The 17,359-nt window shown below is 37.9% G+C and overlaps 1 protein-coding gene across 1 annotated transcript; it reads right to left on the bottom strand.

The window, feature by feature from the left end:
- Positions 1-671: 671 nt before the first annotated feature.
- On the bottom strand, positions 672-5,144 carry LOC139709383 (peroxisomal membrane protein 11B-like). Its single transcript, XM_071621344.1, has 3 exons — positions 5,068-5,144; positions 2,202-2,317; positions 672-1,294 (listed from the first exon to the last, which is right to left on the bottom strand). The coding sequence occupies exons 1-3, from the start codon at positions 5,136-5,138 to the stop codon at positions 672-674; spliced, it is 810 nt and encodes a 269-aa protein (XP_071477445.1). The 5' UTR covers positions 5,139-5,144.
- Positions 5,145-17,359: the final 12,215 nt, after the last annotated feature.

Here is a 17,359-nt window from a genome sequence, read left to right as displayed (position 1 = left end):
GCAACGTACTTTTGGGTACTGTCAAAAAATATGTCTTGCACATCTACAACCCAAGGCACACATCTGTGCCAAGTTTTATCGGAATCGGTTGAAAACTGAGGAAGTAGTTCGCGACGCAAGATTTGCAACGGACCGACCGCCCGACCGCCCGACCGACTGCCCGCCCGACCGCCCGACCGCCCGACCGCCCGACCGCCCGACCGTCCGCTGATTCCTATATACCCCCTTCAAACTTCGTTTGGCGGGGGTATAATTATACAGTCACATATCATGTAAACTTGCAGTGCAATCCTAAACTGTTGATGTCTTTAAATCATGCAACCAAGACATCACAAAGTTTATCTACCTTGTAACAGTGGACCATGACTTTAATAATACCTGGACAGAATAAGCTTATCATACCACCAATATTGGCATGTAAATTCATGTCATTGTGATATAAAAATTGCATCTTCTAATATTTTGTGCATGATTTAAATAGGCTAAAAAACACTGAGATACACACACACACACACACACACACACACACAGAATCACTGACAATTTTGAAAACCCCTAAGGTTCTTGGTGAGGAGTTGGGCATGAAAGCAATTTGACACAATGTTAAAACTACTCTTAAGAGATGGAATATCAGGCAATAAAAAGTAGGTATCTATTTCTATAGAAATCTTTCATGATGGGACAAGCTTGAATTTGGAACTCCATACTGTCAAGACACCAATGACGGAACTTATTACTCCCAGAAGTCCCTGCACACCTGCTGGCAGGTTGATGTAGCCTAAATATGTCAGTGGCAGGAACAGATCGGCAAGGTTCTTGAGCGTGTCCAGCACTAGGGCCAAGTGATGGCGGAACAGCATCACTGCAATGCGAGCAAATGTTAACCTACTCCTCTCACGGAAACGATTACTGTTTCTTGCACTCCCATCGGTGGCTTCAGTCTGAGTCACTGACCCATTTGAATGTTGATGGGTGATGGGGGAGGACTCCGAAGCTGTCTTCTGGGAGGAGTCTGTCGAAAGAAGCATTGTCAAGACATCGACGAGGCTATAGATATCACGAGAGAGGCAGAGAATGAGAGTGGCCAGCCAGAAGCGGCTGGACATGTGGCCATAGTACCTGCTGTCCACAGTGACCAGCCCCACCCGATGGAGCCAGAGGAGGTGGTCAACAAGCAGGTAGGTGGCCTTGTTGACGTTGGCAAAGGTGATGGTGAACTGCAGGAATGGGTCAGACAGGTGAACAGACTTCTGGGCTGCCCGCAGGAGCTCGACACTCTTGCCTATGCGCAGCACTGGAAACAAAGTAAACAAGAATTTAATCACTACACGTCTTCAGAATTTCATGAATGTCTGATGGTAAAGGGAATGCCATCACTCTCAAATTGCAAACGGTATGTTTGTATATAATATGTACATTGTATTCATTCCTGCCTATTCCACTATTTCTCAGCATACAAGATGCAAGTGCCGAGTACAAAAGTGGCAGTGAGTACACTATTCATTGTACGTGTATAGGACATACTTTTTTTTTCTTCCTCCTTGACTATTTAAGAATTATATGTTGGTAAAACATATTCAGGTTGTGACATTTCTTGTTTTGTAATCTAATCACTGTTTTGTAACCTTCCCACAGCATCTCAGTAATAAATCACAAGACGCAAAACATATTAAAAAGAATAAAAAAAGACAAGCATACAACAAATAACCTGATAATATTGATGAGTGTTCTTTTGATAACATCTATACACAGTAAGAATAGCTGGAAAGTATCTTTACTCAACTTTGCATTCTGAAAAATGTGCACTACCTTTTGTACATTAAAAAAAATGTTAAGGGACAGAAACAGACTGCACACACAAAGACAACTATCAAGGTTCGAGCTTAAACCAAATAGGCAAATACAATTGTACATGTCCATAACACGGTGACTTTCAATTAACAGTATTGCTCTTCACAAACAGCAAAAGGAAACCCCAAAGATATGCCACTTGTCTATTAAAAATCAAACTACAATCTAAAGTTAAGTGACTGGCATATCAGTTTTACATCTCTGGGACTGAAGATGGTCAGTGTAATGTGCTAATATTTAGATTACAAACTAACAAGGCATGCTCTGGCAAAGGTCAAAGTACAAATGACTTGAACCAGCAAATGCAAACACTCTCAGAGTATGAACTTCATATCCAACACTGTCCTTACATTTTCTGCTGGTACTGAGATGAGAGTCTAATCCTTTGAGCTTTTTGACCAAAATTGGGTCTCTTTTAGTCTCCTGAATGCACCACCATGCTAACCTGCTGCCATACTGACATGTTCTGTGTAAAAAACAAAACAAATGGCATTACTTGACATATCAACTGAGAGCAATTTTCAGTGATGACTGTACCTGGTAATTTGCTTTAATCCTCAGAATTCTAAAAGGGGGTTAACTTATTGATTCAGTCAATAATTCTACACAAAGTACATTTACAGTTCTAAGGTTATTCGTAGCAAAAAGAAAGAAAAGAAAAAGAACAAATAAGTATCCTCACCCAATTCTGATGTGTCAACAATTTTGTAATGTTACAAGCTGAGAAAAGTATTACTGTAATAAGGTGCGATATCAGTTAAAGAATTTAGGCCTTTACATTACACAGGGGTACAGATTCAAAGTCATGATTATTTAGGAAAGCACATTTAAAATATTTCAAACTTCCCTTGCTAAAATATACAAGAGGGTAAAACACCTTCTACAATAGCAAGTTCAGTTATGACATGTCTAAATGTGTTATGTTACAGTATGCTGCAGTCATGACAGCAAGCATGCAGACAATGATCTTTGCTTACTGCGTATATGGGGTTAATGTGTAAGCCCTTCAAGATCACAAGAATTTTTTGGGTTTTTTTTTCACATACACAGACATAATAGGTACAATACAAACATGTCATGCAAAGAAACATTCACACACAACACAGCTGTGCATGTGTTCACATGAAGAGAGACAGAAAAGAGACAGTACTCTGCTTTTGTTCTGTTGTTGTTGTTGTTTTGTTAAGACGATCTTCTTTGCTTAATCTCTAAACTGGACAAGTTATTCTTGATAAATTTTCAGATTCCTTAACTAATCAAAGATCTTGTTTTCCTCGAGGGAAATCTCAGCATGTCCTTGCCAAGTCTTGTTATCAAAGTGAAGCACCATCTAAGGTCACCCAGACACTCATTAGTAACCAGACCATGAACAAAATGTTTATCTTCAACTCGTTTTCTGGGAATGTACTGTATGTGTGAGCAGGGATGGGGGAGAGGGTCTCTCTCTCTCTTCCATATAGCACTGAGGATCAAGGGTTACAGGATGAACACTGTACTAGAGCTTTCTACAGCTCAGTCGGTAGAGCACAGGTCTAGCAATCCGGTAGTATCCGGTTTGAATCCTGATGGAAACCTATTTTCTTTGCTCAAAGTCGAAATCATTCGTTTCTGGTCAGTTTTCCCTTTGATTGTTTTCATATAATAATGCATACCAGGTATATATCCACATTACTGTAAATGCATTCTTCATACAAGCATGGTGTGTTAACTAAAGAAGTACCCAAGGACAAAGTTCAAACACCCAAAACTGAAGAGAAGGAATTCACAAGGACCATAAAAATGGACCCTTTCCAAACAACAGAGGTCATCTCTGAACCTGGTAAACAAATGCTGAAAAGGGATGTATTCAGTGGACACGATGGAATGCATACAACTGTAGGCTACAGTGCATATAAGGGTTTATGTACATGTACACAGATTTATTTACTGCAACCTTTGGCATTACTTCCATTTGGGCTTGATCACCTTCATGAACTTTTATAATCACTAGTCTGTTTAGGAATACCTATTTCAAGTAGCTCATCACTCACATGCTATCACAACGGCATCAAGAGATAATACTGTGTACATACAGTTGTAGCTTTGCAAAAGTATTTTATCATTGCCTTTTTTCTTTTCTTTTCTTTTTTCTTTTTGCTGTATGCCTACAGTCTAAATTGCCCACAAAACAGTCATATTTCACTATCATGGTTGGGTGAGCCTTTCATATGTGCTTCACAGGCTCCCCCCCCCCACCCCATCTTTCACTTTTTGCCCACCAACATACAAAGCATACCAGTAAACTTCTCTCATAAATGGCTTTCTATCTACTGGTATAAACCAAGTTACCATAAAGCAAGATATTTCACAGCATGAAATTTTAAGAACTTGCCTCTGGCATTCCATGAAGAGTGTGGGCAAGAACTGTCACATGCATTTTAATTACATTGTGAATCTTGACTCTTGCAAAATTTGCGAAATTAAAATGCACATGAACATTCCTCACTTTGCAGTACATAATTATGATGTATTTCTTTTTGGGTGTAAGTCATTTCAAGTCCCAAAAAAGTGCAATGTAACGAGTCTATTGATGAGAAACATGCTCACACAGATCTTTGTTACTGTACAAACAGGGCACAACTGAGTCTGTCATGTTTTGTACAATAGTGTACAAGCTGTGTATCATTCGTACTAACTTGTCTGGGAGATTCAATTTTTTGCTGTGTAGTTTTTGCTCACTAGAAACCATCAAATGGTTAACAATCATGGCTGCGGAATGGAATTTATGATAATGGCATTCAATGGGGAAAAATGAATAAGAATATGTACAGAGTGACCATGTTTCATATGCTACTTTATACTGCAAACAACATACAGGGCATATCACTGATACATACATGTAGTATCGAGTTACTTTCGACTCATGATTTTGAGTCTCTATACTCTGGACATTTCCAGTGATTGATAATCTTTATTGAACAAAGATAAAGCTGCTGAACTTAGGTTTCTTGATACTGACATTTGTTCACTTCTCTTGACTGTACACTTTGAAATAACATATAGTTTGTGCCATTTTATTTCCAAAAACCTACCACACAAGAGTTCAAAAGCCAGTCACCAGATTTTGTTTCAATGAATATCATGTCACAAGTAATGTCGTCTGCATTTACCTTTATCAGAATATTGTGAAAATTGGTCACATGTGAACAACATTCTTCACTCTCCTAGTATACTTACCTGTATAATTTGTCCCTGCCACTTGTCTTGTTGAGGAATGTAATAATTTGTGCTGCCACAGAGGCCTCCATCAGGTCAAACTATGAATATTCAAGAGCAATCATTGGTTCTAATTGTCATAATTTCTCTTCCTAATCTGACCTGGAAAAAAAATAATTCACTGCAGGCCCATAATTTGCATATTATACAAAAACTTCAAGCTTCATTTTAATGTGCATGGTACAATAGTAGTTACCATATTCAAGTGCATGTAGCATTGTATATCATGATCATACATCATGTAATTATAAATCTTATAGTTTTTTCTCTTTATGCTGTATATTTTTTGGCTTTTTGTTCTTGAGGAACTCAAATCAAATTGGGTGTAATCAGTATTACAGTAAAACTTCAGGTAGAACATCAATCAATGAAAAAAAAAACATTCCATTAAACTGTATCAGAAAGTTACATAAAATTCAATCAAAGACAAGAAATAGGAAAAACCAAGTGCAAAAGTAATAGCAGTATAGTTCATCATTTTTCAAGAAGAAAAATAATCGTATAAAAGATCACGGTCACAAGATCACAATCATATAGGCCTCTATATAGATAAGATCTATTGCACAAATTAGATGAGGCGATAATAGATTTACTGCCTCACAACTTACAAAGGTCTACATGTCTACGATTGCATTCATTTTCAATTTTCAACTTCCAAGGAAATAGAACTCCTACGCGCACACACACAAACGCACAAACACACACACACAAAAAAAAAAATAAATGAACAGAAAAAAATCCCACTGCATTTTGGTGGCATGAAGCATGAAGCCTGCACTTTAAATAATGGAAGGAAAGGAAAGATCTCCTAGTTCTATAGCTATTATTTCTTATAGGACTTTATATCCTTACATTACATGAAGTTGTGTTTTGTTTTGTTTTTTTTTTTTTCTGTAGAGTAGTTTAGTAAATTTCAGTATAGATTCAAACTTTCAAGGGGAGGGAAAGGGAAGAAGTGTATTAAACTGCAGAATTACAGACAAAGACATGGAAAAAAATATATATATATATATATTATATATACTCGCGTGATTTCCTATACACTGCACTGTACGGAACGCTGAATGATGTTTTCAGTGATTGTAAAGCCTACTTACTAGGGCCGGGGACCGGGATTGTGCGTGGATTGCTTACTGTCATATTCTATTTCTGGGTATGGTACATGTAATATCTGGTCGTCGGGGATACTAGTATGTTCCGCAGAGACTGCGTCTGGCTTCACGGATCCTCCCTCTCCTGTCTCCGGAGGACAGCCATAACGTCAAAAAAAATAATAATAATAAAAGAGTCCTCCGGACAGACGGATCTTTCTGTCTAACGTTAGTACATGTACTGAGTACATGAGAGAGATTATACTTTCAAAACAACATTGTCAACATATCTTTCTTACCAAGCCGATTTTGCCCCTGCTACAGTCCCGCTAAAATTAAGCTAAGTGATGCTAGATACTTACCTAAACCAGGGAGGTGTCACCTCCCTGCCTAAACCACCTTTGAACCACTATGTCTGACCAGCATGCAAGACGACCAACATTTGCAACAACTCCGGGAATCTCGTCTTTGATTCATTCAGCTAGCAGCAGAGTTTGCGTTTGACCGAAAGATCGGTCTGTATCTGTCCGTCGGCGAATGTTCCGCGGAGACTGCGTCTGGCTTCACGGATCCCCTCGGAGGACAGCATTAATGGCAAAATATAAAAAGAGTCCTCCGGACAGACGGATCTTTCTGTCTAAGTTTGCGTTTGCTAGCAGGTAGCAGCAGCTGAGTATCGCTCGCCACACCAGGATCTTTGGTATCTCACCACTTCGCTTACTAGTAACATGCAGGCCGCAAGTCGCTCCACTTGTACTACTCCAGGGACGTACCACTCTTGTTACACTGTACATGCGTACAGTACATGTATCGTACGACAAAATAATGTGCTTCAATTCGGCCATAAAGATGTCGCCCATTAACGGTCTGCAATTTTGTTTTCACTCCAGAAAACGTAGAATACTAGTAGCTCGTGGTGTGTAAGTTTTCTCGTTAAAGATAGCATTTTGGATTTCGTCTAATGAACAAGAGGAACAAATTCAGTGACAATTAGTGAAGATTCGCAAGTCCACGAGAAAATTTTAGGCGATAACATCATTAGTCTTAATTCTTCTGTTCCAACATGACAGGGGGGGGGGGGGGGGGGGGGGGGGGCGGGGTGATCCGAGACAAAAAAGAAAAAAAAAAGTATGCTATTTAACCCTCCGCCCCCAGGCCCTGAATTTCAGGGTAAGCCCAACGCATAAAACACGCAGAAGTTTACAGTGTTCGGGGAGTATATGGATGGAATGCGATTCCCACTGACAGTAATATCATATGAGTTTTTATTAATAATTTCAGGTTTCATTTTAAACAAGCAGCGTGGCTTGTCAGGGGCGGATCCAGGAATTCCGTTAAGCATGTAAAGGGGATATGCCTTTACAAAATTAAAGGGGCGGACGCGCCCCACCCCTCATTTTTTTTTGTTTTTTTTTTTGTTTCAGCAAAGAATAAAGAGGGGCGCGTGCCCGGTGCCCCCCCCCCCCCCCCCCGGCCCTCCGATGTGGATCCGCCACTGGTTGTAATCTAGTCTCTATTATGTACTATGGATAATTCTTGGTTTATAAACTTGCATAATATGTTATGTGATGCCTGAATGCTATTGTTCTTTACTGGTCCTTTGATAATGTATGCACTTCCTCCATGTGGGGTTCTGCATGTTGATATTTTTTTTTTTTGTCTACTACTTGCTATTTGATTTTGTTTATCACTTGCACGCTGAATATAGGCCTACAATGTTTCTCTTTATTAATAGTATGCACGAACTTGCAGAATAACAGCCATATCATGTTCCTTTTATCACCATGTTGAAATAAAATGATAATGAAAATAAAATAAACAATTCTCGGGGACGATTTTGTCGCGCGAAAAGTTCTCCTGGAGATTGGAAGGCGCGTGTGGTCCCTCCGCCGCAGGGGTGCCCGCCCTGGAACATGCATGGACCTATACACATGGACATTCATGCATGCCTCTGTCTATGTCAAAAGTGTTACAAAAGCATTTTAAACATTCTTCCCTGCTTTGATCGTATGAACTCCGCCGCCGACAAGCCGGGGCAAAACACATTGCAGTTTGAAAAATCTATAAACTTAATGAGCAGAAGATAACAACTTTCTTAAATCAAGGAAAATGCATGTGCAGTTGTGGTATGTCTTGTATCACCGCTCAGACATTTTCATTAGCGAAATGCAGGTACATGTACTTTTGAAGAGATAACTAAGTTTTCAGTTAATTGATCATGATGTGTTATCTCATTTTCCACCTTTTCCGCACATTTTTCCAGAGTAAAAACAGATAGCAAAGGAAGAGAATATGTCTTAAGGCAAAGTCACTGTGTGAGCGCTATATAGCGAGCGAATCGGTAACTAATCCAATGGAACGAGATCAGTCATATTCTGAGGTTTGCTGCTTCTCATCATTGGCGTTTACTCAAAGGCTGCGTTTATCAACTTTCCCCTGTTTAAACGGCTTTCAAAGCCGTTTCCAAAGCCCTTTAGAAACGGCTTCCAAAATTGTTGCGTTTATCACTTAATTAACTCTTCGCGAACACGATAACTGGCCTACGTCACTGCACAGCTGCATTGCGCAATTCGACCCGAGGAGAAGAGGTCATAAAAAGGCGTGCATTGTTCGTAACTGCAGTACAATACTACAAAGCCGTTTCATAACAGCTTTGCGTTTATCAACTTCAAAAGGCTTTTATAAACAGGTTTCTGAAAACCTGTTTAGGAAACCTGTTTCGAAAGCCACAAATTTGCGGCTTTCGAAAAGGCTTTCTGAAAAGGCTTTCAAAACAACTTTGCGTTTATCAACTCGTAAAAATTCCGAAATTCTGAAAAGGCGCACCAGCCAAATAAGACCAGAATTAGGGAAACAATTCTTTTGTCAGTGACGATACATGATTATATCATTTTTGAGACACCATTATACTCCGCTGAGTGCGCCGGTGACGGCGGATCTCGTATACTTCAAAGTGGTAGGTTTCGTAGATAGAAAGTCCATTCGTTAGTAGGTCTATGCCCGGAGTGGGTGTCCAAACACTTCAGAAATTAATTATCAAATTTGCATGTCTAAATTGCGTCATAATGGTATACATGATACGAAGAAATACGAAGTACACCCAAGAGATGAGGTTCTTAAACTCAACATTGATAGCATGAATAGTCAGAAAATAAAGACAAACTATAGCACATTCCTGAAATTCAATAAGGAATTAATGCAGTTAAACATATCAGACTTGATTGTAGAATCCACACTCACCTTCAATCTTCATATATTAAATCTTTTGAGTTTTACCTCCCTGATGACGATAAAAATCACATTTTGTGAAATATTACGTATGATCGGAAGGAAAAAAGACACCCCTTTTCAGGGAAACCGTCAGACACCATAGTTATGTCTAAAAACTGACGCTTTTCGACACATTTTGTGGACGAAGACCACAGAATACGCAGATCTGTGCGTGGAAAGTCATATACTGGAATTCCAAGCGCCCCCACCCCCCCCCCAAAAAAAAAAAACCAACAAACAAACAAACATTAGCATCTTATGTATTCATGCCAAATCAAACTTTGAACTTTTGAAGAAAATGTATTACATCACGTTGTAATTTCAGCTTATCATAAGTATCATTTTCCTATTTTCCTATTTTCATATTTTCATATTTTGATAATAAATGAGTGACATATAGCTATGTAACCACTCCTAAAAGCTATACAACTATTCGGCTATATTGATAATAAAGAACTATAGGAATACGTTGTAGCTATTTGAGAAAGTCTATCATAGGTGAAGGATGAGTGCAATGTCGCTGCATGCATTAATTGCAATAAATTTGCATTAGTTCCAATCGAGTCTCCAACAGAACTTTGAATTGATGACTGCATGCTGGTTTTCTAATGGACCATCAGGAAATATTCTGTTGGACCAACAAGAAATTGTCTATTGGTATTCTATTGGATCTATAGGACTTTCTATGTTGGTGTTTGTTGGATTTCTGTTGGATTTGTATTGGACCAAGATTGTGTTCTATTGGACCAATATCTCACTATCCGTATATTGAAACCAACAGGCCTATTAGTGGTTGGTTTTGAAGGTCCAAAAGCATATTGGAATTTGACCTGCCCCACCCCCGGACTTAAAGTGGGACCCATCACTTCCACAACTTTGTTTTTAGGTCCGATTTGACGAACTAAAAATTCTTCCTGACTAATAGCCTCTGGACGCCACTTCCAGTTTGCTACTAGGCTACTACATTAAACTGAACCTGCATTGTATGTGACTGGACCGAAATTGACCCGATAGCAAAGCACCACCAGCCTTTATACTTCGACTCAAAATCTTACTATTATCGTTGTTGTCACCATTCTTAATTTTGTGCAATAGCAAGGATCATAAGTTGTCGGGTTTTATCAAAAGTGAAAGTAGCACCAGCGAAACCCCAACATTCCATTGTACCCAAACATATTTCATTGTATCTTTGTTGGAGATGAAATTATATAGTGAACTTGAAACCCCTCCCTGCTTTCGCAGCGCTCTCCAAACAGGGGCCCCAGAACCGAGCTGCAGCCCCATCACCCCTCCCCGATCGAAAAAAGGAAGAAAAAAAATCACAACAAAAACCCATGACTTTTGGAGGGTTCCGTCTTTCGTCGAAGCGAGTGTGTGGAGGAGGATAACCATTGACCCTTCACCCCCCTTTAAAAAAACCCCAAAACAAAACAAAAACAAAACAAATATTGGTTCCGTGCCCTCGGTCATGACGGGGAGGGTTGCCTCTCCCCTAGAAATGCCTACACGATGTTGCTGATATACTGCTCTTCCCGAACTTTTTTTTTTTTTTTTTTTTTTTTTGTCAAAATAAATATGTCGCTATGTGCACAGCAAAAAGCACGGCGTCTGGTCGAGCAGGTAGAACGCCGAAACTCCCAATTAGGGCGAGTTGTATATAGGACAACTTGTGTGTGTGTCCTATCGGAGGCGTGGCCATTGCTGACAAGTGGAAGCTTGGGAATGTTACCTTTTCTCACTATTCCCTTGCGAGGGCTTCATGGGGCTTCATTCTGTGGAGACGTTACCCCAGTCTCATGGCATTTCATCCACACATGTCGTCGGCGTTTTCACGAACCGACGCTATTTCGTTTTTGAGCGAAAATGCAGTTCTGAGAAAATCGCATTTAAAGATCTCACAAGTTTTAGACAACGTTTTCAATGACTTTTCCTGTCTTGTGTGTGAAAATTTTGACAGGGTGATGAGAGTGGAAGTTGTTCTTCCTATCCATAGTGTAATTTTAGTGTGAATTCAAAAAATTTACGATATTTCTGTCTTCAAACTCACTGCGTCGGTTCGTAAATCCATCGTTTCTTGCGCGCACCATAGGTTATGTACTTAAGCGCGGGTCTCACGAACCGACGTAAGTTGTATTACGCCGGTTCGTGAGACCCGCGCTGTAGGGCCTGTACAATAGGTAACGTGCAATACGCGTGTATTTACGAACCGTCGCTATTTCATTTTCGTATGTGTTTACATACAAATACTATTAGGGCTATACCTGCTTATCAACAATAACCTTATTAATTGAAATTAATTGTCATGTAATGATTGTTGTGATGATTACAATACATTTAGTGATAATTAAGATGATAATACAAGCCAGTTTCTCTTAATTGTTCTAAAAAGAGTGTTGTCATTGTTTTCATCTTCATTTAGTACACGCATGTATTGTTATTATAGCTGTGGTTAATCGTTCCAAAGATTTCTTTGCCCCCCTTTTTTTGTGGATATATTATTATTTAACACTTTTGCATTTGGACATCTATCATTTGGTAATACATGTATTCGGTATACTGTGTTTCATATTTTTTACTTTTTACTTTTTTTTTTACTTAATTAACTTACTTTTTCATTTTTTTCACATTATTTTTAATTCAAATTCAGTTCACTTCTCTCATAATAATTATGAATGTTTGTTCTAAGATGAAGGATACCGCTAAATCTTGGGAAAAAGACGTGCCAGTCAATAATAATTACTTGTATTTACTCATCTTTCATACTCATGCATGCACTCTGTTATTTCTTTCTCTGAAATAATATATTAATTTCTTTATTTATTATTCCACATATTTGTGACATTTACTTTGTCACAATTTTTATCAGTGTCATTATTGTCATTTGGCTCGCATGCGAATTCACTCATAATTCCTCATTTTCCATCTTTCTCTTTCCTGCTCAACAGATTCTATGATAGCTGCACCTGATCATATAAAAACATAAACTCATCCTGCATGCACTCTTCGAAACTGATAAACTCCTAAAAATACATGAATATCGACACTATCAGAATTTCAAGCTTCATTTCAAATATATAATAATGGTCATGTTTTATTATGCCTTTTGCAGCAATATAATGAAGAGGTACATTATGTAATCGAAGAAACATAGGTCCTCAATAGAATATCAAATTTGAATTATTCAGAGATGAGTAATAACAATTGTGGAAGAGCTCCATAAATCAATACATATCTAATGGCAAATGGAGATGGAATCAAGATTCAAGAATATGTGTAATTCAAGTTCATTATTATATCAGTTCTTGTGTGTTCACAAAAAGAGGAACACAGTTCGAACATGCACACCAAATCTTACATCGTACATTTACATCTATAGAGTGCGGACGGAACATATACAATAGAAAGAATAACATTCTCAAATTAATATATCAAGCATAACTACATGTATGTATATGACCACACAAAGATGTTGCTGCATATGCATGAAGCTTGAGAGTGCTGCAACACCCATATGCTCAGATAAAAACTTGATGTATATCATACAAAAGAGAAGAGGTACTGCATGTACATGTAGTTACACTATTCACAGGACAGTAGAGAAAAAGCACGAGAGAGAGAGAGGGAAATGGGTGTCTAAAATAGGTCGATGTAAGGAGTGCCAAGCCAATTAAGTCTCTAATAGAAGTCATACATATATAAGGAAACAAATTAATCACAACATAAATGATCATGCTCATGTTAACCAATAATTAGCATCTAAAAATGTGTGTAGAAAGCCCATAATATCAGCCTTTCGCCCCGAAGGCTTGTTACATATGAGAAAAGAGAAATTTTGGCCGACCCCCCCCCCCCTCCCTGTGAATCCTTAATCCACCAGTACTATAAACACATTCTGAGAATGTGTTTTAGTACATGTACTAGCAAATTCACAAGAGGGTTGGGGAAATTCAGCCAAAATTGTGTGTGGCTAAAATAATTAAAAAGAAAGGTCATCAGCAAAACTACGGGGTGGATGCAGACGAATTTTCATGTGATGACTAAAAAATATGCAGCTAAAGGAAAAAAAAAAGACGGCGGAGAGGGGCCAAGGCTAATTTGACTCCCCTCCCCCCCCCCCACCAAAAAACAAACAAACAAACACCACTGTTTTACAGCACCTTTAAAGGACTCTTAATTTTTTTGTTTGTTAAAAACAAACGTCTCGAAGTAAAGAATTCCATATTGTAGGCGAAATGTAGACCGATACAGTGTATAAAGTGTACATCCCAAGCTATTAAAGAAAAAAAAAACAGATTATGAATATCATTTAAAGTAAGAATTTCAGTGTGTTTAATCATCTTTAGTTGAGTTGCAAATGACATGTACATATTTAATAAGAGCAGTAAACTTCGAAGCGCCCCCAAGCCCTTCTATACTTAATTATTCATGTGTAAAGGTAGCGCCAGGGCACTCCGGTGGTCTAGTGGTTATGACGCTGGTCTAGTAATCCAGAGGTCGTGGTTCGAATCCTGCTTGGGCTGCCTGTGATTTTTTTTTTTTTCACAGCAGCCTACAAACTGCACACTGCAGTTGCGTGCGTTACTACGGATGGAGACAAATGAATAATCCATTATTTTAATATACGATGTTTGACATCCTTATTGCAATCACTTTCTTTAATTGTAAATTTAGAGACATAATGAATTATTATTAAAAGAAATCAAATTTCTGTATTTTGTTGTGAGTTTGCATGGGAACATACACGTATCATAATTTACAATTTTAGTTAGATAAAGAACATCTTATAACAGAACTGTCTAGTGATGGTTGAATAATTATGTCAATTTGTTATAAGTCCTATCATTTACATGGAGTGCATGTTCCCATGTTTATAAGAATCATACGTGACACATTCAAAGTGGGTTGAAGACAACAAAATAATAAATAAAAGAATAAAGGAGAATAGAACTTAATCTGATTACAGCATCATCTAAATATTGCCAATGTGCACTTAGAAATCTATCAAGATTTATCACAAGGTTATGATTACCACACAAAACCTTCAAGATTTATTATCATGAAATACATACCAATGAACACTTAAAAAAATCTAACATTCCATATCCACATGAAGCTTTCCTTGATATAAATGTCTCTCTGTAGTGTTATTAAAGTGTAGCAAAATTGTAATTACGACATCACAGAATGGAATGCCTTGTTTTCACCTTCAATCTTAGGATCTCCTTTCATGTTTCCACTTTACAATCACATTTCACTGTAGATATACCGTCCTTATGTTGTCGCCCTTCATCCCAATTTCTCCCTTCTATCCTATCTGTAGATTGTCTTCTTTCCTAAGCCATTGTATTCACATTCCTTGATGATCAGCACGATGCTGTACTTTTTTCTTCTTCTCTGAAACAGTCCAGCTCTTCGCTACTGCATGGCATCAGTCATCTGAAAGAAAAGACAGAAATTAAGAACTTTCAATTAAAATCAAACATCATGATACAAGATACAACTTTCATTTTGAGAAAAAGAAATCAGCCAACTAAACTGTAGTTGAAATTATTTTGCTCTATTTATATTAAACATAAAACAAAACGGTATACAGGATCAAAGAATGTCAAAAAAATACTGCTGTTTTTTATGCATATTCAAATTGTCTCGCCTTTTACATATTTTAATGATGCAAGATCTTATGTCTAGCACTTAGTAAGTCTCATGTAGAATTTAAATTATTATTCACATGAATAAATCTGCATGTCCTTGTAAACAAGGCATTGCTTTGAAAAAGCTGAATATTACTAATTGCATTTGGGAAAGAGTCTACGACAATCAAACTTGTTTATTATCAGAGACTTTAACATCTTAATTAGACCTAGACTCTACATTACCATTGTATTCACATCCGTTGGTGATGTACACGACCCTGTACTTTTCCTTTTCTTTTCTGAGACAGTCCAGTTCTTCGCTACTACATGGCACCAGTCATCTGAAAGAAAAGAAAGAAATTAAGAACTTTTGATTAAAATCAAACATCATGGCACAAGATACAACTTTAATTTTGAGAAGAAAAAAAAAATCAGCCAACAAAACTGAAGTTGAAATTATTTTGCTCTATTTATATTAAACATGAAACAAAATGGTAGGCCTATGCAGGATCAAAGAATGTCAAAAAATGCTGCTGTTCGTATTTGATGCATATTCAAATTGTCTCTTCATTTACACATTTTACTGATGCAAGATATTATGTTTAGCACTTGGTATGTCTCATGTAGAAATTGAATTATCATTCACATGAATATAAATCTACATGTATTTGTAAACAAGGCATTGCATTGAAATAGCTGAATATTACTACATGTACCTGCATTTGGGAAACAGTCTATGACAATCAAACCTGTTTCTTATCAGAGACTGTAACATCTTAATTAGACCTAGACTCTACATTATCATTCAGCTTTTAAAGGTATTAACCATTCACCTATAAAACACTGGCATTGTCATGTGCATCATATTTCTTTGATACTGCACATATTTTCGTGAAGTCTGCACAAGAATGCAAATGAAACATGTCTGCTGCTTGGTATTTATGAGAAAAAAAATCACTAACCCGGAAGTCCTTGGCCTTAGGAATAACACGTGGCGAGTTAGTAGGAATTGACGTTAAAATAGAATAAGAATAGATCTACTAAATAGGCCTTTGCCTCATGAATGTCTGGTCTAATTATAGACTAAGTGAAGTCCAGACCTTTCACTTTTAAGTTACCAGTGGTTCACAAAATTTATATTATAGATCTAGACTACATCTAGATCTAGACATCTAATACTATTAGATCTTGGCAACTTTTGTCTTTGTGACACGAAATTAACACGTCACGGATGATATTGCGGCGATATCCAACAGGATGACAGTACCACTATTACTGACTCAGTAAGTTGACATAGATAACTAACATCAACTTGTTAACGTACGTTAGAGATGGCACCATATACAATAACCGGTGACACTGACACTGACAGATCTAACGACTACGTTTAGACTAACGTTAAAGAGTTAGACTCGCCATCTCAGTAAGTCGGCCAAAGACAAAGTCAATACAGGGCTAAGTCAGTGTTACTGTTATGTTAGGCCTAACAAATGTTAACGGTTACTCGGTTAGGTTAGGTTTACCAGGACTCAAGAGTCCTGGTTAAATCAGTCGAGGGACATTTCTTAGAAGTCCTTCGATTCCAAGAATAAAAAGGGTGAAAGAACAAAGGGAAAAAAGGAAAGAAGAAAGGACAAAAGATTATGTATGGATGCTGTGGAAATCGACAGCGCTACTGTATCACTATCAATCACGCGTGAATATGTAAACGCCATTTGGTTGGGCCGCATTCACAAGTTTTAGGGAAAAAAAGCCCCACCGCTGTGCTTCAAAGGTACTCCACTCGAACTAACGTTAGACATAATGTCACATATCTACACACAGTACGGTACTAGGGCTGAATTCACAAGTATACTATAACACTGCACTGTACAGGAAAGCCACCTAACCTGTAGAGTACTACTCGTAGTGTTTAGGTAGTATCACTAGACCACATACTGTCATAGATGACATCTACACCAACGCTGCACACTGGCACTGGTCCGACGGTCCCTGACCAGGAAAAATCACTGTTGGACACTGACCAGTAACTTTTTCAGGAATGGACAAGTAAAAATTGGGGGAAAAATGGGTGGACTCTACCTACTATTACCACTAGTCTAGATGTAGATCTAGAGCTAGACTATAGACTCTGTGTTAATTTGACTTGGTCTTTAGACTTCAGCTGATCTTAGTTTTAGTAACTGGCATTACAAGTAAAGTCCTAACTTAGACTTAATAGTTAAACTTGAATGTTAAAGTCTAACATGTCTAACTTTA

The sequence above is a fragment of the Diadema antillarum genome, unplaced genomic scaffold (genome assembly GCF_040938485.1).
Source record: "Diadema antillarum isolate AM-2024a unplaced genomic scaffold, OU_Dant_1.0 seq00001430_RagTag, whole genome shotgun sequence".
In the NCBI taxonomy this organism is placed as follows: domain Eukaryota; kingdom Metazoa; phylum Echinodermata; class Echinoidea; order Diadematoida; family Diadematidae; genus Diadema; species Diadema antillarum.
The sequence above is the reverse complement of the archived record's forward strand: the minus strand, read 5'-3'. Positions and strand labels throughout refer to the sequence as shown.

What these genes read in the sequence shown, in the direction of transcription:
- LOC139709383 (XM_071621344.1), bottom strand. Translation starts at nt 5,138, where the DNA reads ATGGAGGCCTCTGTGGCAGCACAAATTATTACATTCCTCAACAAGACA. An exon ending in GGCAGGGACAAATTATACAG is followed by an intron (nt 2,318 to 5,067) that starts GTAAGTATACTA and finishes TTTTTTACACAG; the next exon opens with AACATGTCAGTATGGCAGCA. An exon ending in TCTCAGTACCAGCAGAAAAT is followed by an intron (nt 1,295 to 2,201) that starts GTAAGGACAGTG and finishes CTTTGTTTCCAG; the next exon opens with TGCTGCGCATAGGCAAGAGT.